Here is a 20329-nt window from a genome sequence, read left to right on the forward strand (position 1 = left end):
CTGTCATTGATTAAACAATTAAAATTAATACTTAGCTTAGGTTCCACGTTAACTTTTTTAAGTAATTTTCAGCCGAATATTATTTAATATCGAATAACATGATGTTTTATCAAAAGTTAACCCATGTAAAATTTATCTTTTAGTATTTTATGAAAAGCTACTTAATCATCTAACAGTTAAATGCCGACGGCTATCAAAACAGCTACTTTTACGGAACAGACCTTTAATAAAATCAATATCAATTGAATTAATTTTCAAATCGAGTGAAATGATAGTATTATTTTATGGAAATTAATTTTATGCAAAAATTTTGTTAGAGTAAAACACCTTTAAAACCATAGAGCATAAAGATTTTTAGTCCTATCAATAAATGTGTTTCTTGAAGATTGAATTTTTATTTTCACTTTCACGAGAATAATCATTTATCATCTAGACCAACACTTTATCGGTAATGTTTGTAGAATTTTTACTTGAATTGACCACAACTAAAAATAAAATAATAAAATAATTTTAAACCGAAAAAAGGGAAAATAACAAAATCAATGAAATCCTACCCAACTATATACCAAACTATAAAACAAAATTTTCACTGTCACCAACCAAAGAGAGCCTCACATCACTCTCTTCCATGGAAGATGAGATCTTAACTCACCAGTTTGTGAAAATGTATTGTTGGTTTTCATGAGTTAGAGTTTATGTACTTATGAATAGAATAATGTGGAAGGATTTAATTAATTATAAATTTAAAATTTAATTTAATTTCTTAAAATTTATAATCTAATAGTTAAAAATAATTATGGTAACATATATTAATTTTTAGTAAGATATTAGAAAAAAAAATATAAAATTTGATAAATTAATTTAGAGTGTAAAATACTATGAATTTTACATGTCATTGCAATTGGATTCTATTGATATGGAGTTAAATTGATTTTTTAAAAATCTAAAAAAAAAAAAAGGGGGGGGGGGGGGGGGGGGGAAATGAAGTTTCAACCCAAAGCAGACTCAAAGTGGAATTAAAAAAAGTGGGGAAGTTTTTGATTTGCAGAGACATTGCCAAGAAAATCCTTTTCCTATAAAACCACTACTCCTCCCACGTCTGCATAGACACGATGCCACCTTCCTTGATTTTGACCCATCAAAACGCGGCTCAGTTATCGAAATTACCAAAAAACCCTTGCCAAACCCCAAAAATGATAAATCACACTCCTTCTAGTTCTAGCTTTTAGCTTTTCCCTTTTTTATTAAGAAAAGGAAAAACCAAACCGAACCGAACCTTCCCCCTCCCAATATAAACTACCAATTCCTAGCCCCTCTTTGCAATTTCGTGTATACCTATAGCCGGAGAAGAAGGATCAAAGAAAGCGAAACGTTGTTTTACAATTAAGGGGAACGTTGTTTTACAATTATGCAAGAGGAAATAGAAAAGAGCAGCGATGTCAACAGCAGTAGCAAGAGCAGGAGAAAGAAGTTAAAGATGTGGCTTTTTAGGAAGCTAAAGATTAAGGAGGCATGGAGATGGAGATGGAGGTTTTTGGGTTCTGCTTTTAAATGGAAAAGAATTCACTTTCAGCTATCTTTTTTTGATGATATTCTTTTCAAGGTTGTTTCTGTTGTCGAGGCTATTGTTTTGGTGGCTACTTTGTGTTTCTTCTATTTATGTTGCGGCTGTCATATTTAAACTCTTCTGTAATTAATGTTGGGTTTTTTCCCCCTTAATTTCCCTGTAATTTTGTTGCCTGTGTAGTTTCATTCTTCCTCGTAAAAGTAAAAGTTTAACTGAAAACTATGTCATTGGGTTATCTCGAAGATGTTGAGAGAGACAAGGAGAGTGGCGAGTGATTTTGCTTTTATGGAAAACCTGTCAATGCAGGTGTTTGTCAAAATTGCTCTGTCAGTTCCTCCGTGCAATGGAAACAAATGGGTTATTTTGGGTTTTTGAGTTCTGAAATGGAGCTGATTTGAAACAGAGTTATGGAATAGAGAGTACTTGTCAATGTTTCTTCTTTATTTTAATTCCTTCGTGTGCAGAGCCTAAGATAATGCATTTAGCTATAGAGCTCTTCCAATAATTAATCTCTGGGGAAGAAAAAATAAAAAATAAAAAATGTAAAAAAAAACCCCAATCTGGATTGAACCAATTTTTTTATCTCCTTTTCAAAATTTATGGGTTGCTCTGTTCTGCTTGATTATTCCTCCATTGTTTTTATTTCCAGTAGAGGGTCTCAAGTTCGACCAGCAACTAGCATAAGATTTAACCCGGTCTTTCTTACGCTGTGTCCACAGTCGACTTGCATGCTATTTTTGATTCTACGAAGAAAGGAGAATTTTCAAGAATTGATGCCTCAAATTTGCTGAATAATCAGCACTTTACAACCCATGAACTATCTCTGGCTGACATTTCCGGTGAAGAAAATATCTTCAGTAAATTGGGTAGCCTGGAGCTAGGTTTCGTAAGGAAGTGGCGCAAACTTGTATATAAATTAATTAAACATTGAATTTCCATAATTCAACTATGTTCAAACTCCAAAAATTATTTTTTTTTCCAGAGATATTGCCCCACTATGTATTTTTCATATCTTTTACGGTAATTTATTTTTTAGATTTATAAATATATTTCTGTATTTTTTATATTTACACGTTTTCGCATTTTCCTTCTTTATAATTTTGAAAATACATAGCCATGAACATGATGCTGTTGCTGTTTTTGTTAGGAAACCAGTTATTTTCACTTACTAGAAAGATACTGTGTGGTTGGGAAACAAGCAGTGAACCCTTAAGCATCCAAATGGGAATTTTTGTGTATTTTTTTTTTCTTTTTTTGACTAAAACAACAGCCAATGAATTTATTAACCACCATTAAGGTTTACTCTTTATATGAGTTTATTTAATGATACATTTTCTTTGTTTCCAAATTCTAATGATGCGAAAGGAAAAATCTAACTAAGCAAAAGAAGAAAAGCCAAAAGCTAGAAGGCAAAGGCACTGCAGATTTACCAAGAAAAGCAGAGCCTGCATGATTCATAGCAACCGTCCAAAATAATGAGAAATTAACTCCTTGTAAGCCATGGCCATGGGAAATTTATCCAACTGCCGCCCGTAAAAACAAGAATTGAAGAAACAAGAATTGAAAATGCAATCTCCCTGGTTTGCAGGGGAAGAATGTGTTCTATAAATCTATGAACAGACTTTTCTTGATTTTTATATTTTGACGTGCCAGTATATGATTAAATAGTAAATATTGTACTTGTAAACAGCTATTAAGATGTGATAGGTTTTGGTGTTATATTAGCCAAATCTTAGCTTCAACTTTGAGAAACTAATCTTGCCAGTTAGATAAGCTTATGCAATTAGCCAAAACATAAGTTTTTTTAGTTTTAGTTTTACCATTACCCTTGTAAATTGGAAATTATATTTTTAATTTTGGGTAAAAGTTTATGCTAAAAATGTCCCAGCAACATGTGATGATTTATGATGATGATTGGCCTACACTTTTTAAGGGCTTGGATTGGATTGGTAGACATTTCAATTTTATGTCCTAGGAGGAAGGAATAGAGTTGAAGGGTACAGCGAAGATATGATGATAGTTTTGCATATTTTATTAGTTCATAAATAAATTATTAATATATAATAATAAATAAGAAAGGTTTCATTAAATAAAAAAAAAAGTGTTGATCCGAATAAGGTAATTCAATAGTAAAAAACATTTGCGAGATTAATCATTATGATTTAAATTTATGGATTTAATTTTCAATATAAATATTTTTAGACCAACCTTTAACTTCTGAAGATGAGCAGTAATTAATCAAAATTAGTGTGAGAATCCATAATTATATTTATGAACCAAACGGATCAAAAGCTTGACCAATTTGAATGGGTCAACACACAATAATCAAATTTTGAGAAAAGTTAGGTTGGGTTTCAAAAATGATAGACTACAAATTGAGATCCTACAATGACAAAATTCAACACGCCAGACGCCGCAGTGAGCAAAACACAACCTTTGGTATACTATACATGTTGATGAGTTTCTATATATGAAGACATATACTTGAATAGATGATAGAAGGACCCTCGTCTCTTCTAGCAGCCTTAAAGAAGGGTCCTTGTCCTTACAAATATTTTTGACTCAAATTACTTCAACGTTTCAGTCTTGCATAAGTCTTACTCTTTACTGCTCCTTTTGTTTCTAGAAAGTGATTTAGACAAATATTTTTCAAGTTTTTTAATATTCGAGATAATAAGAAAAATTAGTTAATAGAAAATATTTTTCTAATGAAAAAGAAAACTAAGTATTTTTTCAAAAATAAATTAGTTATTAGAATTTAATTTATTTAAGTTCAAAAATAAATTCATTGAAAAAACCTTCAAGAAATAAAGTATTTTTTCAAACTAAATAATTAAAACTATACAAAGATGAAACATAGTACTAATTAAAGTAGATCAAATTGGATTAATGGTCAATTAATTGCATAGAGCAGTTGTTGCGAGATACACAAAGCAAACCCATTAGTGTTAGCATTAGTCCTTTTCTCTACACACGTTCATCACTTTTATGAAATGGCTCCATTACAAGACCACCGTCATTGACAGTCTCCGTCGCACGCAGCCTTGAACCTTCCAGCGAGTTCAGACTATTGCTAACACTGCCTTCTTCTTCATCTTTATTGTCATCTTCATCTTCGTCTTCTTCGTAACCAGCATATTGTTGAACTACCAGAACTGAACCTTGAGAAAAGGTTGATGTAACTAATAAATCCCCCATAGCTCCTAGCTCAGGGAACTCACACCAATCCATTAGCCCAGCAGTTAAAGAAGACTGCATTACTTCGCTTCTCCCTACAACATATAGGTCATAAATATGGTGCATTCCTTTCAATTCTTGAATTATATCTTCGTCATTATTTACAATTTTCTCTTCATAACTCATAAACTCTACTCCTGCAGATTTAAGCCTGAATTCATTTACAAACTCATCGTCAAGCTTTTTTTGTCTATCAACAAACGACGTATTTGATAACGTTCTTACTGCTATATCAACAGAGTTAGGGTGTTTTTGTTGTTGTTGTTGTTGTCGTAGTGCATCTTCAACTCCTTCTCCAGGTATAAACCTTACAACTGTTAAAGAAACCCCATGGGTCAGTCCCATTCTCCATGCAAATGATAATGCTTCGCGGTCATCAGGGCCGCCGATAAAAAACATAGCAATTTGACGCAAAGTGAGATTAGATTCTCCTACAGCTCCAAATCCTCTGTCGACAAAAATACCAACGGTGCAAGGTGCATCTGCTAATACATTTAGATTTACACCTCTAAATGAAGTGCTACCATCTTCTTCTAATTTTCCATCTGGGGTTGGTAGCTTGTGAAATGGGAGGATCAAGAAACCGACTTCTTTGTCCTCTGCTAGACAGCAAATATCTTCATGCATAGTCGCAAATGGTGACAGTGCAGTCAACGGGTGCATAGCGACTAGCTCGTTTAGATTCGCATAAGTTTCCAGCGAACTTATTATCTGCTCTGAGTATGCGTTTCTACTGGTACCGCCGCTTTTATTTCCGTTGTGGACAATGAGCATGGCGGAGGCACGGCCAGTTAGCTCGACAAGGTGGAGGGCGAAGATGGTGAGAGGGGATTCTTTTGTGGCGTTGGAGCAATCTATGAGATGGATCATTCCGACGACATTGCGGCTGCTTTGGAAACATGCAAGCATCCGGAACTCTGTGTCGGGTCTGGCATGTACTATTGTTCTTTGCTTGTAATGTGATAGACGTTTGTTGGGATTGTAAATGGAGGATATGATAGGTGGCACGATTCCTGTCATTACTAGAATGGCAAGCATCATTACTACATAGTCTTCTTGTAGCAAAATCTGCAACATATTTCACACGCATGATAGTCAGAAATGTAGAATTCAATTTGTGCTCCCTTAACTTGTTATAGAAACAATCAATATTAGTTTTTCCTCCCGAGGAGTATCGGCACACCCTTTTCGAGTATGAAATTAATTTCTTTTTAAAGTTTGTAACTGATCGATCTCTATCCTTATAAACACAATCAATTGCATAACATATGTTGAGAGAGATAATTACCGATTTGTCAAATCCCATGTTAAGGATAATGAGTGTCAAAATGCCTTTGGTATTCATAAGTACCCCAAGAGCAAAACCATCCTCACGAGTAAGTTGGTAGTAATGAGAAGCAAGGAAAATGCTTATAATCTTGACACTACAGAACAATATTATCATAACCAAATCAAGAATCCAATTGCTTATGCTCCAAATGTCAAGCCTTATCCCCATAGAAGCAAAAAACAGAGGCAACAAATAAGCCGTAATAAAATCCTCAAATTTCTCCAAAAGCGCACTCGCTAGAACTCTATTTGGCATTATAATTCCAAAAACAAAAGCCCCAACGATCGAAGTCGTCCCTAACAAGTCACTTGCAAGAGAGAAGAAAGACACTGATACCAAAATGAAACAGAGGCAATATTCACTGTATTTATTTCCATTTGTACTCTTCTTTATTATGAAAACCAGAAAAGGACGAATTGCCGTAAAGCAAAAAGCTACAAACCCAGTTGTCGCAATAAGAGACAAAATGGCGTTCATTGGACCAACGCTCGCCGGAATCAAAACAGATACCATCAACCATGCAAATACTTCGCTTATTATAGAAATTGACATTGCTAATCTTCCAATATCAATGTGGAGGAGCTTTTGATCGGCTAAAACTCTTGCCACAACAGGGTAGCTCGTGATCGAAAGAGCTGCGCCCCAAAATACGCAGCCGCTGCTTCTATAAGGGCCTCCCCTGAAACTAGCCTCGATCAAATAAAGACAAATGCCCATTATAAAGGGGAGAACAGTGCCGACGATGGCCAATCCGATGGATTTATTGCCTGCCCGGAGAATGGAAGTCATGTCTATTTCTAAACCAGTCAAGAATAAGTGACAGGTCAACGCCCAAAACGACACCGTTTCTACTATGAAGATGCTTCTCAACGGAAACAATCCCGCGAAGAAACGACTTTTGCTTAATAAACTTGGACCTATTAATATACCAGCCTGCACCAACACAAATCTGTTTATTATTTGTTCATTTAAAGCCCTAATTATATTTCACATCTACAATTATTAATTACGAAATGTAATTAAATAATACAGATAATTATTGTGAATTACTTACAAGAATATCGGTGACGATGCGAGGGGTTCCAAGTGGTTTGAAGAGGTAGAAGAGAACGCGATTAATCATAATGACGATGGAGAGTTGCCATGCTAAGAGAGGAAGGGCTTGAGACAAGGGGTTTTCGCTTTGCCAATAGCCATGCTCCGCCGTTACATTTACAATATAACAATGGAGAGGTTTGTTATGCGGGACATGATAGTAATTTTGCGGATCATTGATATCCATTTTTTGCTTCCCCTCTTCTCCTCCTCACCACCTCGAGCTAATATAAAGGTGCTGCGATGATGGTTTACGATTAATCAGAGTCTCTTCCTCTGCTAGGGTAAATTATGAAAACTATAAGGAGAAAGAGAAAGGGAAGAAAAGAGGAGTAGTTTTGAAAATGTAGGTGAATTCATGGCAGTCCGTTGAAGTTGGGGGAGGCGTCGCTGTATTTTTGGTTAATTTTCCGCTAATTATCTTGTTAACTAGATTCTGTTGGGATTTATTATTCTTCATATGCCACTCTTGTAAGCTAGTTAAATATCTTTTTTTTTATTCAAAATTAAATTTAGTAAAAAATTTATTAATCATAATAATAATATATAGGGAAATTAACTATTTACCCTCTGAAGGATGTCAAAATTATCTAAATAGTACTCGCGTTCCAGATTAATATCCAGCTCTTTCTTCACGTTTGTTTCCGTCGTATTAAGTCATCCTTCTATCCATTATATAGTGTTTTGCCGTTAGCTCTCAGAGAAAGGACGAAAACACCCCTTAGTATACAAGCTCCCAAAGGACCAATTGCAGCAACGGAATACAAACTCCCACAAGCCAAAATCCAGAGCTTTATCTGAACTAAATTCACCAAAGCCATCATCAAGAACCCACATCCAAAAACTGAGCCAAACCCAGAAACCAAAGTCCCAACCCGTAAAGCCACCATGTCAACATGCACTAGAGAAGCACTCCCTAACTCTTCAACAATAATAATATTATCATCCAAGGCCATAATGTGAATTTTGGTGGTGAGAATTGATTTGGTCCGAGAATTCTGTGGACGCATGGTGGAGGATGCGAAGGTGGCGGAGGAAACAGAGAAGACACAGGAAACGAGGGAAACAGAGAAAACAGAGTAAGCATTTTCTTTTTTCTTTTTTTATGTCAATAGGTTTGGGAATTATGGGTTGTGTGTTTGACAGAGAGATAAAATTGAGGTGTCATGTTGGAGATTGAAGTTTGGCGAAGTTTGTGATCGAATAAATCGTGGCGTGCCTTTTCCGGCAAGGGAATAATTGAATTGTGGAGTGAAGAAATAAAAAACTGCATCGTTTCCATTTGCAGAAAATCGAATCGGAGAAATGGATGGAATAGAATAATTACTGAAACACTCCTATGGTTTTGTGTAAATAACATTTGAGTACATATTTTCTTTTTATTTTTATTTTTTAAAAAAAAAACATGCAGTTGAATATTTATAATTTGATGAAAATTGAAATACTTAGGCTGAGGAAATTTAAACAAAGAAAATAAAACATGCAGTTGAATATTTATAATTTGATGAAAATTGAAATACTTAGGCTGAGGAAATTTAAACAAAGAAAATATGTACTTGCTCAGTTCCGTTTTGTTTGCATGATTTGACAAAACACACGTATTAAGAATTCAGTTAATAAAAATTGTTTTGTCAATTTTTACTCTTAATAACTCATTAAAATGCTAATAAAAGTTTTTTATCGAATAAACAAGGATAAAGGTTGTTATGGAAAAAATAATTTTTTATATGTATAAATTTAGAAATTTTGCAAACATTTTGGGACATTAAAAAAAGAACAAGTTAATAAAATGAAACAATAGAGAGAGTATTATTTTTCTCTTTGAGCCATAAGATTAAACTCTCTCCAAATTGGAGAAAAAAATATAAATAAATTAATGTTAAATAATTTCGATTTTGTTTTTCTTCATGCATTATTTTATTTCCTCACTTTTCCAAATAAAACTTTAAATCATGTAAACGTAACTTTTTTATTTCAATTTAAATGAAGTTAATATGACACTAAAATGCATTCTCTTTGAAGTTTAAATTCAAAGGATTTTTTTGTTCTTTTTAATTTGATGGCATTTTAATTTTTTCATGTATTAGAGTGTTTTGGAGATATGCACGCTAACATCCACCGAGAAGCCATATACTGGCTCATCAAGGGTAGGATGGCAATTTACAAAGTTTTCTCTCACCTGTTATCGTCCTTTCCCTGACAGCTAACGGAAAAAGCACTACAAAATGGATGGAAGGATGACTTACTATAACGGAAACAAATGTGAGGGATGAGGTGAATATTCGAGGACTATTTATATAAATTTAACATACCTCAGAACCAAATAATTAATTTCCCTAATATATATTCTTTTACTTAAAAATATCTTTCACAGTTTCAGTAGATAATATAATATTACAGTTTAAGCTGCAATGGTAATATCCTTATCTCTTCTCTCCAAGTGATAGACAGAGACAGAGACCGAAATCCAAACTAGAAACATGAACTCCTCAATTTTCACTCCAGTTTCATCACCTACTAACACTCTTTTGAAGCCAAACACTAATCCTCTTCTTGGAAATTTTCTAGCTTCAAGGCCACTTTCACCTCTCAAGAGAAAAGCTTCTTTGACTACCAAAGCTCTCCTCTCGTCTACCAAAGAAAAAGTCTTGAAAGACTTCCATGAAAGAAGAGCACTCAAGGTAACCTCAGAACCCTACTTCTTTCTTATTTAAATGGACCATTTGGTTCAAGATTTTAGTTTTCCTGAACCAGTTACTTAAACAAATTTCCATTTCTTGAATTAGAGTTGAAACTTATTATTGTTCTTTGATTCAGTTTCATATTGGTTGATTGGGTTTTTGTTAATGAACAGATTATCTCAGGTTTGCAGAATTTTAACAAAGAAAATGTTGCTTCAGTTGTTACTGCTGCAGATAAGGTAGATGATAAATTATCTGAGTCATGCTTCGATATGGTTTGGTCAAGAACTGTACAGGAAATATTTATACTATCATTCTCTCTAATAAAATGCACAGGGGGGAGCCACACATGTGGATATAGCTTGTGACCCCGAATTAGTGAAGCTTGCCATTAGCTTAACTTCTCTTCCGGTAATAAATTCTTACTCTTGAAAGGGAAAATGTGTTAGATTGTGAAAGATCTCCAAATAGTTCTATCTTTGATTTTGGGTTAACTGATCTGCAGGTCTGCGTTTCTTCTGTAGAACCAGCAGCATTTCTAGCTGCTGTTGAAGCAGGGGCATTAATGGTTTGATCAAATACTCATTTCCCATCATTTTATTTTCAAGCCTAAGCTTTATCTTCAATGGAATTTTGCCCAAGTTACATGGGAAATAAGAATGCTAATTGTTGACACATATGTGCAGGTCGAAATTGGGAATTATGATTCGTTTTATGACAAGGGAGTGGTTTTCACCCCCGAGCAGGTGCAAAAAATAATTTTTTTTCCATTGCAGGCTTCTCTTTCCCCTGCAAATAACCAACTTAACTTGGTTTCTTATTTCATGAAATCATTTTTATGGTGTTTACCTTATCTTAATTCAAGAAGTAATTACTGCAGATATTAAATCTAACAAAAGAAACTAAGAGGACCCTACCATCTGTGACACTATCAGTCACTGTGCCTCACACACTATGCCTTCCTGACCAGGTATAGACAACATTTCAGCTATGTTTATGTAATGTGAAATAAGAGTACGTTTATTTATTTATTGTTTTACAAAATAGGTCAAGCTTGCAGAGTTACTGGAACAGGACGGTGCTGACATTATACAAACTGAAGGAGGAAAGTGTTCTAGTCCTTCAAAATCTGGTGTTCTTGGTTTGATTGAAAAGGTCAATTACAGAAACTCGAATTATTTCTTGAATATATATCGACTCTAATAGGGGTATTGATCCATCATCTTCTAAACTTGTATTTGCAATTGTAGGCCACACCAACCTTAGCTGCAGCATATTCGATTTCGAGAGCTGTCAAGATTCCAGTTATGTGTTCATCTGGACTTAGTGCAGTAACAGCACCAATGGCAATCACAGCAGGGGCTTCTGGTGTGGTAAGCAATTCATGTTCCATTAGTTGGATCTAACGAAATGTAGAGACGCTATTCCTGAAATAAATTACTGACTTTTGCTTCAATTTTAATCACAGGGAGTGGGATCAGCAGTTAACAAGCTGAATGATGTGGTCGCAATGGTTGCAGAAGTTAGAAGTATTGCAGATGCATTAGGCATCCCATCTGGTAGACAAGCCACGACAGAAGAAAGAACTTTGACCGTGTAAAATGTGGCATTGATCGTTTATTTATGATTGTGGAGACATCAATTGTCCAAGAAGGCAGAAATAGAATGCCATAATGCCAAGAAGTCGTCCCGAGTAATGCAATGACTAAATCATAAGAAAGTAGCAAGATAAGACGGGAGAGAGAAGAAAAAAAAAACTACGGGGAAGAATCAAGTCCACTATTAACCACCTTGTAACAGTAACATTTCCTGACAGATATCCTATCTTTGTTATTTACTTAAGAGTTAATTCACATTGATTATCAAGTCTTCTCTGCAATCCCTAGATGTAATTGCCAAGTAGAAATTTACACAAAAATCATGCAGAAATGTGAAAAGAGAAGATCAAAGTGGCCCATAGGTTAATATACAATCTGTCTCCACGCTGCCATGCACCTCTTACTCCTACTGAAACAATGATTATCCCATACAATGCTAGTATCTTAGTCATTAAAATCAGAGTCATCCTCACTTTCAGTTTCTTCAAATTCACCATTTTCCTGCAATTGTCACTTGAACATATTAAAACTGTGCCACAAACAGGCATAAAAAGCGATAACCACTTTACCAGAAATCTAGAACGAACAATTAGATCGAATAACAAGCATACCTTTTTCTTAATATATTCTGCCATAGCTTTATCAAACTCGGCTCTTTTCTCTGTGGCAATATCATAATATTTAACTTTTTCCTGTCACAAAAGAAAAGAAAGTTTTGATAGTGATTCTGATTGGTTAACAACAAGTAGAATAATTGAGGCGGCTGTAAACATCAGCAAAAGGGTCAGTTTACTAAATTGCACAACGGTTACTTTACAGAAGGCCTACAACTCTGAAACATAATGCAGATAGGCTGCCCATGAGACAGGCCTCAGGGCAGGCTGCCTTCCCGTGACATTTGTGTGTCTAGGTGGGAGCGGGGTTGCTCTTACTGAAGGCATTGCCACAGTGCAGGCCTACATCTTTGTGTATTTGTGTATTTAAGGAGAAATGTTCATTTGGATTAATTTCAATCAGTAGTCATAATATAGAATTTCAATGATAGAGAACCTTGAAATAAATACCACAATTCTCAAGTAAAAGATATTAAGAATGTCTGGGAAATGTGTCCTAGATATTACACTCCATATGAAATTACTTAAAAATCAATGGTTGATCACTGAAACTACTATTTTATTTATATTGGACAATCTATTATAAGAAACTTCAGGATAAGCATACCACTCAGTCAAATAACCATATATTCATATATATATATATATATATATATATATATATATATATATATAAGCATGATGAACTATGTTGTACAAACCTCATAGTTCATTGTTTTCCACTTCTCACCACATGCCTTTCCAATCTGAAAAGAAAATATTACATAATTCACTTACATGTGAATGATAAAATGCAGAGAGAGAGAGAGAGAGAGAGGGAGAGAGAGAATTGATAAACTAAATTAAGCCAAGCATTAATCCAACAAGAAAACATACATCACGCATAGACTTGACATCTGGATTCTGCTCTTGAAAATCCTTTCGAAAATCCTCCCTTCAGAATCAAAGTAAATCCAGTTAGCAGCAGGGAGAAAAACTTAGAAAGTGCTTATAGTTGCCAGAATTAGTTGCCTAGAACTTTCATGAACAAGTTCAAGTAAAGTAATAAGGATGATTTTTCCAGAGTACGAACTTGACAATAGCAATAATAATCATAATTCAAAAAATAGGAACAAACAAATTAGCTCTCAGCTGTCACAAATAAGATGAAATTCACTGATGAACATGGCAGGAATACCATAAATTAATAATGCTGAAAGTTACCTTAGCTTAAGCAAGAATAAAATGAAATGTTAATAAAAATAGCAAACTGACAGATACAAAGATCTATTTCATTGACCCTAATTGTCTGTATGGTTCCTTACACTTCCAAAGTGTCAAATGTCACAAACTGCACCATGAAGTTCAACATTAACTATTACCACTTTATGGTTTTCAGATGATGTAAAAGATGAAGTTCAGGAAAAGCATGCATAAAAGCAAATTCATGTGCAGACTGCAGGTAAATCCAAGGATCCAATAAAGAAATGTAGCATTTAAAAGCTTAAATAGATAACTTCATAATTATGCTTGCTTAGAATGTTAGATCTTACAAGCACATTAATTGCAAATGCATTAATTTTCTTTCCTCGGTGTCTTAAAGAAAATCATGTTTTTTTTTCTTTCTTACAGAAGTCTCTTTTTTCCTGTTTGTCACATGTAAAAATTACGAGTGGTGCCAATGGTACCACTCCAAAAACGAGTAATTCCCTGCTCCAAGTTTTACATAGGGGTTCATAGTTCAGCTTGGTTTATGAAGGGTTTGTACAAACCAAAACTATAATGGCCATATATAAAAAAATGAAATGAACCAAACCATGAAAGATACTTAAATCAATTTGGTTTGGTTTGCACAGTTCGTTTTCGCACATACCATCTAAGCTCCCTGTACTTTAACTTCCCCACCAAATAACCACATGCATACATAAATGTACAACATAATGCACACATGGTATAACAAAATAAAGCTATAGCCAAGAAGCCATGACGGAAACTATATCATGCATATTATAACAGTTAGATATTAAAATTTCATCAACAAAAATCAAGGCAGAGATTGTAGTGTTCCCTTGAAGAAGAAACTACTTATAAAGTTCTCCTCTACTAAGCATTTTTATACAGTTCACACTACATATATGAACATGGTCACTATGAGCATCAAGTGCTAACTGCTAAGTAAATCGCACAAAAACAATATAAAATTTCAACACTAAGCTCATTTCAAGACAACTTTCAGCCAGAAGACGGGACAAACTAGCCTGTTAAGCTTCTCATTTAGCTGCTTAGCAGCAAAATTTGTTAACTCAATAATTTGAACACAAGCAAGAGATAAAACAATTCCAAGATTAAGGTAGAAATCACATACAGGAAGTAGAAGAAAGCAGTCGGGGGCTTCTTGGGCTTCTTAGCATCAAATTTCGCGGTTTTCTTCTTTGGCATCTTTTTCGACTTTGGTCTCTTGTCTTTATCCATGCTAAGAAGACACAAAATGTAGAAAATCTATTTAATTAGCAATCTAATACATGAAATTTAAAATGCAAAATTAAAAAAAAAAAAAAAAAAAAAAAACAACAACAACAACCAAGTTTTATCACATCAGAATTCGGATTTTCATTACTTGGAACCTAAAAAAAAAATTAGAAAAAAGAAAATCCACTCTCAAGTGTCAACTAAGCCTGCTGCCAACAACAACTATTTCTCATAGTTAGGGTGGATTTTCAAAAGCAACCACAAAACCGCAGAAAACACAAAAACAGCAAAATTTCTTCTAATGTATGTTATTGTCTAATTTCGTTTCTAGTTTTCTTAGCAACCGAAGAACATGGTGCGCGACAAGAAAACAGACCTAAAATAGAACAGACCAACAGAAAATAATGAGATATATGGCAAAATAGATAACTGCAAATGGGTACCCATTGGAGATTTTCCTGAGGGCGTTAGAAGAGGTAGAGGAAGCTGAAGAAGAGTTACGTTTCTTTGATTTTGGAGCTTTCTTCGGCATGATTAGCTGCCTGCCCCTTTCTTCTTTTCTCTTCTGCTAGCTACTCTCGTTTCGCAGTGTCGCTTGGTTCCTTCAGTTCTTTGCAACCAGCATCTGTTACGAATCAAAGGACCTTTTCGATGTCGTTTTCGCTTTTAGAATGAACCGATGCGTTAAACCTTTACTTGTTTTTCAATGGGCTTTTGGATAAATGGGCCAAAGGACTACACAATTCATTTTATTTTATTTTAATTTAATGGAATGGATGAAAAAAAAAAAAAAAGAAATATAATTCATTTTAATGGATTAATTACCCTTATCCGGCTATGATATTATATTATCAAAGGCCATAAACGAGGTCTATATACTGTCTAAATCACCCTCCAATTATTTATTTTTATTTTTAATCACATTATAAGCATTTCTATTAATTTTTTCACTGATTATGTTGATTAAATTTGCATTTATATTTTTAAACGAAAGAAAATTCAAAATTTCTCTTTACGATTGCAATGGAGTTAAATTAAAAGAGTTTGAAATGAATATTTGGTGAATAAGTTAATTAATTTTGAAAAGTTTTAATTTTTTAGAATATAGCAGTGTAGATGAAATAATTTTTTTAAATAATGGATTAAATTAATTAATGTATTTTATTGTGTAATTGTTTTAGCAAATATATAAACTTTCCATAAAGCTTATTTGGCAAAAGAATTCAGAATTATTGCAGAATTTCATGTCTTATTATGAAAATATTTGACGATTATATTATTTTTATGTGAATAAATAAAATATTTGCTTAATTTTCTTGTATCCTCCTAAAAAAAAAAATTCAGTCAAAATGGTGAGTGAATAAATGCAGAATAATTTAGTATTGTTAAAGGTTAGTCGGTACAATCAAATGAGATCAATAAAAGAAAATTTTGATATTTAAATATAAAAATAAAATAAGCAACTCAATAATTTATTTATTCACCATTACTACATCACTTTTAATTATTTTTAATTTTGTCACAACTACAAAACCTTTTTTTTTTTTGTTTTTTTGAAATGACTACTACATAACGTTTTAGGAACGAAAAATGCAATATAAAAATAAAATAAATAACTCAATAATTTATTTATTTATCATTCCTAAGTTTTTATTTTTTTGATTTTATTACTGGCTACATAACGATTTAGGAATGAAAAATGCAAATAATTAGGTAAGAAATAGAAACGAGAAAAACAAAATTTACAAAACATGGCCGCCACTTCATCTGCGAAATGCCAACGTGGCACACAGTTAGCTGAAAGTAGCTTAACTTCTCTTCTGCTACTCGTATTTGTAAAAGCTAGCGTAGCTCAATTTGCTGCGCCTTCACAAACACAAACCATCGTTGTTATCGCCGTCTCAAAATCTCCCTCCTCCCTCCACTAAAGCAGCTACCACCGCCACCATGCAAGCCCTCCAATCCCCATCTATACGAGCATCCCCTCTAAGTCCCTTCCACAAGAAATCCCACAATGCAACGAAACCTCCAACTAAAAAAATTTCCTTCATTACTGCATCATCTACCAATAACTCTACTGTTACAGCCCCAAAGCGCGAGAAAGACCCTAAAAAAAGGGTCGTGATTACGGGTATGGGTTTGGTTTCTGTCTTTGGGAATGATGTAGATGCTTACTATGATAAGTTGCTCGCTGGAGAAAGTGGGATCGGACCCATCGACCGGTTCGATGCCTCTAAATTTCCGACCCGGTTTGCTGGACAGATCCGGGGGTTTGGTGCACAAGGGTATATTGATGGGAAGAATGATAGGAGACTCGATGATTGTTTGAGGTATTGCATTGTTGCAGGTAAGAAGTCTCTCGAACATGCGGATCTTGGCGGGGATAATCTATCAAAGGTTTGTCCAAATTAGTTTTGGATTTTGGATCTGTAAGTCGTTTGATTGTTATTTTAATATTCACACGAACAGGGATAGCAATTGTTATTATTATTAACTTTTGTGATTTGGTGTTTTTATATATTATGTAGCCACTTGAGGAAAATGCTAATCATGCAGGACAAATTGATTTGTTCTTGAATGTCTCGTTACATTTTTGTCCCTTGGCTTTGGTTTTCATTTAATTTGACTGCTTTCTTGTGCATCTTCGAGTTACTTACACTTGAAAGTTTTCCTTTTTTTTTTTTTTTTTTTTTTTTTTTTGGTTCTCTCTCTGAAACTTCAATGTTGAATTCACCATTGATTATATATAGGTTAACGTAACCAATACCCTGTTCTTTCTTCTCTAAATTGGTTTTCTTTTTCTAACACTTGGGAATCAACAAGAATACGCAGTGCTCGGACAGTTTTCCTACCACTTATTATTTGCTTTGTGTTGGTTGCTGAATTACATTGATGTACTCTGTTTAAGCCACTTGCTTATTTTTATGTGCATTGCAGGTTGATAAAGAGCGAGCTGGTGTGCTTGTTGGAACTGGAATGGGTGGTCTTACAGTCTTTTCTGATGGTGTTCAGGCTCTAATTGAGAAAGGACACAGGAAAATTACCCCATTCTTTATTCCTTATGCTATTACAAACATGGGGTCTGCGTTGCTTGCAATGGAAATTGGTTTCATGGGTCCAAATTATTCGATCTCAACTGCTTGTGCTACCTCCAATTATTGTTTCTATGCTGCTGCCAATCACATTCGCCGAGGTGAGGCTGATTTGATGATTGCTGGTGGAACTGAAGCCGCTATCATTCCTATTGGTTTGGGAGGTTTTGTAGCATGTAGGGCCTTATCTCAAAGGAATGATGATCCACAAACTGCTTCAAGGCCTTGGGATAGAGATCGCGATGGCTTTGTTATGGGTGAAGGTGCTGGAGTGTTGGTAAGTTTGTATCTATTTGTGTAACAAGGGTGTACCCTAAACCAAAATAAAAGGGAAAAGTAGATTTCCATATGCGGAACATCTTTCTTGGCTCTTGGTCCAGCATGCAATCTAATAATGGAGTGAAGTTCTATGTATGTGGTAATAATGTATTGGAGCTTATGCAAAGTGTTTGAGTCTAAAAGTCATTTGTTTTGGTTTTATGGCAGGTGATGGAGAGCTTGGAACATGCAATGAAAAGGGGTGCACCAATTATAGCCGAATACTTGGGAGGTGCTGTAAACTGCGATGCTTATCACATGACTGATCCAAGAGCTGATGGACTTGGGGTCTCTTCATGCATTGAAAGAAGTCTTGAAGATGCCGGTGTCTCACCTGAAGAGGTAATTCTTTGTTTTATGACTGATGCTTGCCTGCTATAAAAGGTGGGTAATTATCTTGGAAGTTTTAGGAATACCTTCACCTACTCCTAAAGCTGCATTGGTCAAATGAAATGGATTTACAATTCCCAGTTGTTTGAATGAGCAGAATATTAATAGTTGAATTTTCTATGTTACTCTTGGTGGAACCATGGTGGAAGAATTAAAAATTAGGGGATGTCTTGATCTTTTATAATTAGATTATTTAAAGCATAGTTGATTCATAACTAAATTGGGAAATCGTTGTAAATCAGTTCTCTTATATATATACATATATATACACACACACACACACATATATATATATATCTGAGATCAGCATAAAATGGTCTTACACCTTTTATTTAGGGCTCTAAACATGTGAATTGGACAAAATTAAATCAAATTCAAAATGTGTCACAGGTTTCTGAGGGTTACTGTCAGGTTAAAAAACATAAAAGTGGGAGTAGAGTAGAGTTACTTTCTTCCACCATCAGGAGTCTGTACAATTATTGGTACAATTTCCCAAGTGCCATAAATTGACGAACTAATAACTAAACTAATCACCTTTCAGGTTAACTACATAAATGCACATGCAACTTCCACCCTTGCTGGTGACCTTGCTGAGATAAATGCTATAAAAAAAGTATTCAAGGATACATCTGAGATCAAAATCAATGCAACCAAGGTACTCTGTCCCTGATTTCTTGTGTTTGCTCTTCTTATACACTCTTGAGTAGGCTATGGTGTTGATCTCTTGTTTTTGGGTGATTGAATTTCTTCTGCTTTTTCTTTTCTCAGTCTATGATAGGGCATTGCCTTGGTGCTGCTGGAGGTCTGGAAGCAATTGCCTGTGCAAAGGCCATAACCACAGGATGGTTGCATCCCACTATTAACCAATTTGTATGTGTTAGATCATTTTCTGCTTTTTAATTCCTTTGCTTTAGTGGTTCTTGGTATTTTTTTTTTTTTTTGGGATCAATGATAAAATCTTTTCACGAGTCTGTATTTGAAATATTCTTGGCTACGCCTGCAGAATCCAGAGCCATCTGTTGAATTTGACACTGTTGCCAATAAGAAGCAGCAGCATGAAGTGAATGTCGGTAAGTAGCCAAAAGTATGCAGCATATTGTTTTGATGTTGCTTTAAACCCATAATCTGAATTTGGTAATTTTTGAATGTGTATTTTCAGCCATTTCAAATTCCTTTGGGTTTGGTGGACACAACTCTGTCGTGGCCTTTTCTGCATTCAAGCCCTGAGCATCTGGCTTGTCTCCATATCTTTTTACTGCATTTCTCGTAGGAGCCTGTTTTTGTTACTTGAGAGGAGTTGCTTATGGACTAGGTTTAACGAGGCTTCATCGATTAACTTGAGTTACTGATAGTCATTTTCTTCCATCCATTTGTAGTAGTCACTCCCAATAATTTGGATATGAACTGTATCTTAAGGTGGTTGGTCTTCTTTCCTTCCTTTTTTTTTTTTTCTTTCTTTAAGAAAGAATTTTTGTATTGTAGTTATATTTTCATTTTTCAGTTACTTGGAACTTCAGCTTGAGGTCTATGAAGCTGGTGGGTTTGTTCTATTCTAAATTATATGGCGTATACAAGCAATTGTAGAAGTCTTTGATTTATGAATTCAGTATCAAAATTGTGTTCTTCTGCATCTCCTATTTTGAATCTTTTGCCTCACAAAACAGTCGCAATCAATATATTATACTATATTACAACTTAAAGGACAAGGAAATGTGAAGGTTTGAATCCTGATCTGACCTTGTCCTTTGGACCCAAATATTCATTGTCAATCTTCACTTGCGTATTAGCAGGCGTACCACTATTTTTAAAGTAAATTGAGCTCTTGATGTTTTCCTTTTTTTTTTTAATTTATTTTTTGGTTCCTCTTTCGTAACTGATTACTATAAATTTCTGTGTTTTATGGTTTAGAGATGGGTTCATGTATTTAATTTGGTTTATCGGACGGGAAATTGAGTTTTA

At 34.4% G+C, this 20329-nt stretch overlaps 5 protein-coding genes and 1 long non-coding RNA gene across 8 annotated transcripts; 4 read left to right on the forward strand and 2 right to left on the reverse strand.

Moving 5' to 3' along the window:
- The first annotated feature begins 1222 nt into the window (after positions 1-1222).
- On the forward strand, positions 1223-2010 carry LOC119370576 (uncharacterized). The gene has a single exon (XM_037638996.2). It carries the CDS (start codon positions 1409-1411, stop codon positions 1679-1681), a length of 273 nt encoding a protein of 90 aa, XP_037494924.1. The 5' UTR covers positions 1223-1408; the 3' UTR covers positions 1682-2010.
- A 2423-nt stretch (positions 2011-4433) lies between these two features.
- LOC105634257 (cation/H(+) antiporter 15) lies at positions 4434-7902 on the reverse strand. The gene is made up of 3 exons (XM_012217093.4): positions 7189-7902; positions 6093-7067; positions 4434-5872 (listed from the first exon to the last, which is right to left on the reverse strand). Exons 1-3 carry the CDS (start codon positions 7414-7416, stop codon positions 4535-4537), a joined length of 2541 nt encoding a protein of 846 aa, XP_012072483.1. The 5' UTR covers positions 7417-7902; the 3' UTR covers positions 4434-4534.
- Positions 7903-8168: 266 nt separating this feature from the next.
- Positions 8169-8654, forward strand: LOC110009437 (uncharacterized). Its single transcript, XR_002284336.3, has 2 exons — positions 8169-8308; positions 8376-8654. It is a non-coding gene; the product is annotated as an uncharacterized LOC110009437 (long non-coding RNA).
- Positions 8655-9611: 957 nt separating this feature from the next.
- Positions 9612-11776, forward strand: LOC105633974 (uncharacterized protein ycf23). Its single transcript, XM_012216695.4, has 9 exons — positions 9612-9910; positions 10084-10149; positions 10247-10321; positions 10416-10478; positions 10597-10656; positions 10791-10880; positions 10958-11065; positions 11161-11283; positions 11379-11776. The coding sequence occupies exons 1-9, from the start codon at positions 9710-9712 to the stop codon at positions 11508-11510; spliced, it is 918 nt and encodes a 305-aa protein (XP_012072085.1). The 5' UTR covers positions 9612-9709; the 3' UTR covers positions 11511-11776.
- LOC105633973 (HMG-box (high mobility group) DNA-binding family protein) lies at positions 11669-15222 on the reverse strand. 3 transcript variants are annotated; one of them, XM_012216693.4, is made up of 6 exons: positions 15014-15222; positions 14467-14574; positions 12999-13056; positions 12824-12868; positions 12120-12200; positions 11669-12009 (listed from the first exon to the last, which is right to left on the reverse strand). In XM_012216693.4, exons 1-6 carry the CDS (start codon positions 15100-15102, stop codon positions 11953-11955), a joined length of 438 nt encoding a protein of 145 aa, XP_012072083.1. In that variant the 5' UTR covers positions 15103-15222; the 3' UTR covers positions 11669-11952. The 3 variants fall into 3 exon arrangements, with proteins under 3 accessions (XP_012072083.1, XP_012072084.1, XP_089572239.1); XM_012216694.4 differs by having other exon boundaries at positions 15001-15159; XM_089716113.1 differs by having other exon boundaries at positions 14947-15065.
- A 1275-nt stretch (positions 15223-16497) lies between these two features.
- On the forward strand, positions 16498-19968 carry KASI (3-ketoacyl-acyl carrier protein synthase I). The gene is given in 7 exon segments (NM_001306029.1): positions 16498-16967; positions 17508-17939; positions 18149-18322; positions 18912-19025; positions 19139-19240; positions 19374-19440; positions 19530-19968. Coding segments are annotated over 7 exon segments (1407 nt in total). The 5' UTR covers positions 16498-16517; the 3' UTR covers positions 19598-19968.
- The last annotated feature ends 361 nt before the right edge of the window (positions 19969-20329 follow it).

Source organism: Jatropha curcas, chromosome 11, assembly GCF_041381405.1.
Source record: "Jatropha curcas cultivar XTBG-Jc1 chromosome 11, XTBG_Jcur_1.0, whole genome shotgun sequence".
NCBI classification, from domain to species: domain Eukaryota; kingdom Viridiplantae; phylum Streptophyta; class Magnoliopsida; order Malpighiales; family Euphorbiaceae; genus Jatropha; species Jatropha curcas.

What these genes read in the sequence shown, in the direction of transcription:
- LOC119370576 (XM_037638996.2), top strand. Translation starts at nt 1,409, where the DNA reads ATGCAAGAGGAAATAGAAAAGAGCAGCGATGTCAACAGCAGTAGCAAG.
- LOC105634257 (XM_012217093.4), bottom strand. Translation starts at nt 7,416, where the DNA reads ATGGATATCAATGATCCGCAAAATTACTATCATGTCCCGCATAACAAA. An exon ending in GCATCGTCACCGATATTCTT is followed by an intron (nt 7,068 to 7,188) that starts GTAAGTAATTCA and finishes GTGTTGGTGCAG; the next exon opens with GCTGGTATATTAATAGGTCC. An exon ending in ACATGGGATTTGACAAATCG is followed by an intron (nt 5,873 to 6,092) that starts GTAATTATCTCT and finishes AATATGTTGCAG; the next exon opens with ATTTTGCTACAAGAAGACTA.
- LOC105633974 (XM_012216695.4), top strand. Translation starts at nt 9,710, where the DNA reads ATGAACTCCTCAATTTTCACTCCAGTTTCATCACCTACTAACACTCTT. An exon ending in ATGAAAGAAGAGCACTCAAG is followed by an intron (nt 9,911 to 10,083) that starts GTAACCTCAGAA and finishes GTTAATGAACAG; the next exon opens with ATTATCTCAGGTTTGCAGAA. An exon ending in CACTATGCCTTCCTGACCAG is followed by an intron (nt 10,881 to 10,957) that starts GTATAGACAACA and finishes TTTACAAAATAG; the next exon opens with GTCAAGCTTGCAGAGTTACT.
- LOC105633973 (XM_012216693.4), bottom strand. Translation starts at nt 15,102, where the DNA reads ATGCCGAAGAAAGCTCCAAAATCAAAGAAACGTAACTCTTCTTCAGCT. An exon ending in CTCAGGAAAATCTCCAATGG is followed by an intron (nt 14,575 to 15,013) that starts GTACCCATTTGC and finishes GTGTCTTCTTAG; the next exon opens with CATGGATAAAGACAAGAGAC. An exon ending in CAGAATATATTAAGAAAAAG is followed by an intron (nt 12,010 to 12,119) that starts GTATGCTTGTTA and finishes TGACAATTGCAG; the next exon opens with GAAAATGGTGAATTTGAAGA.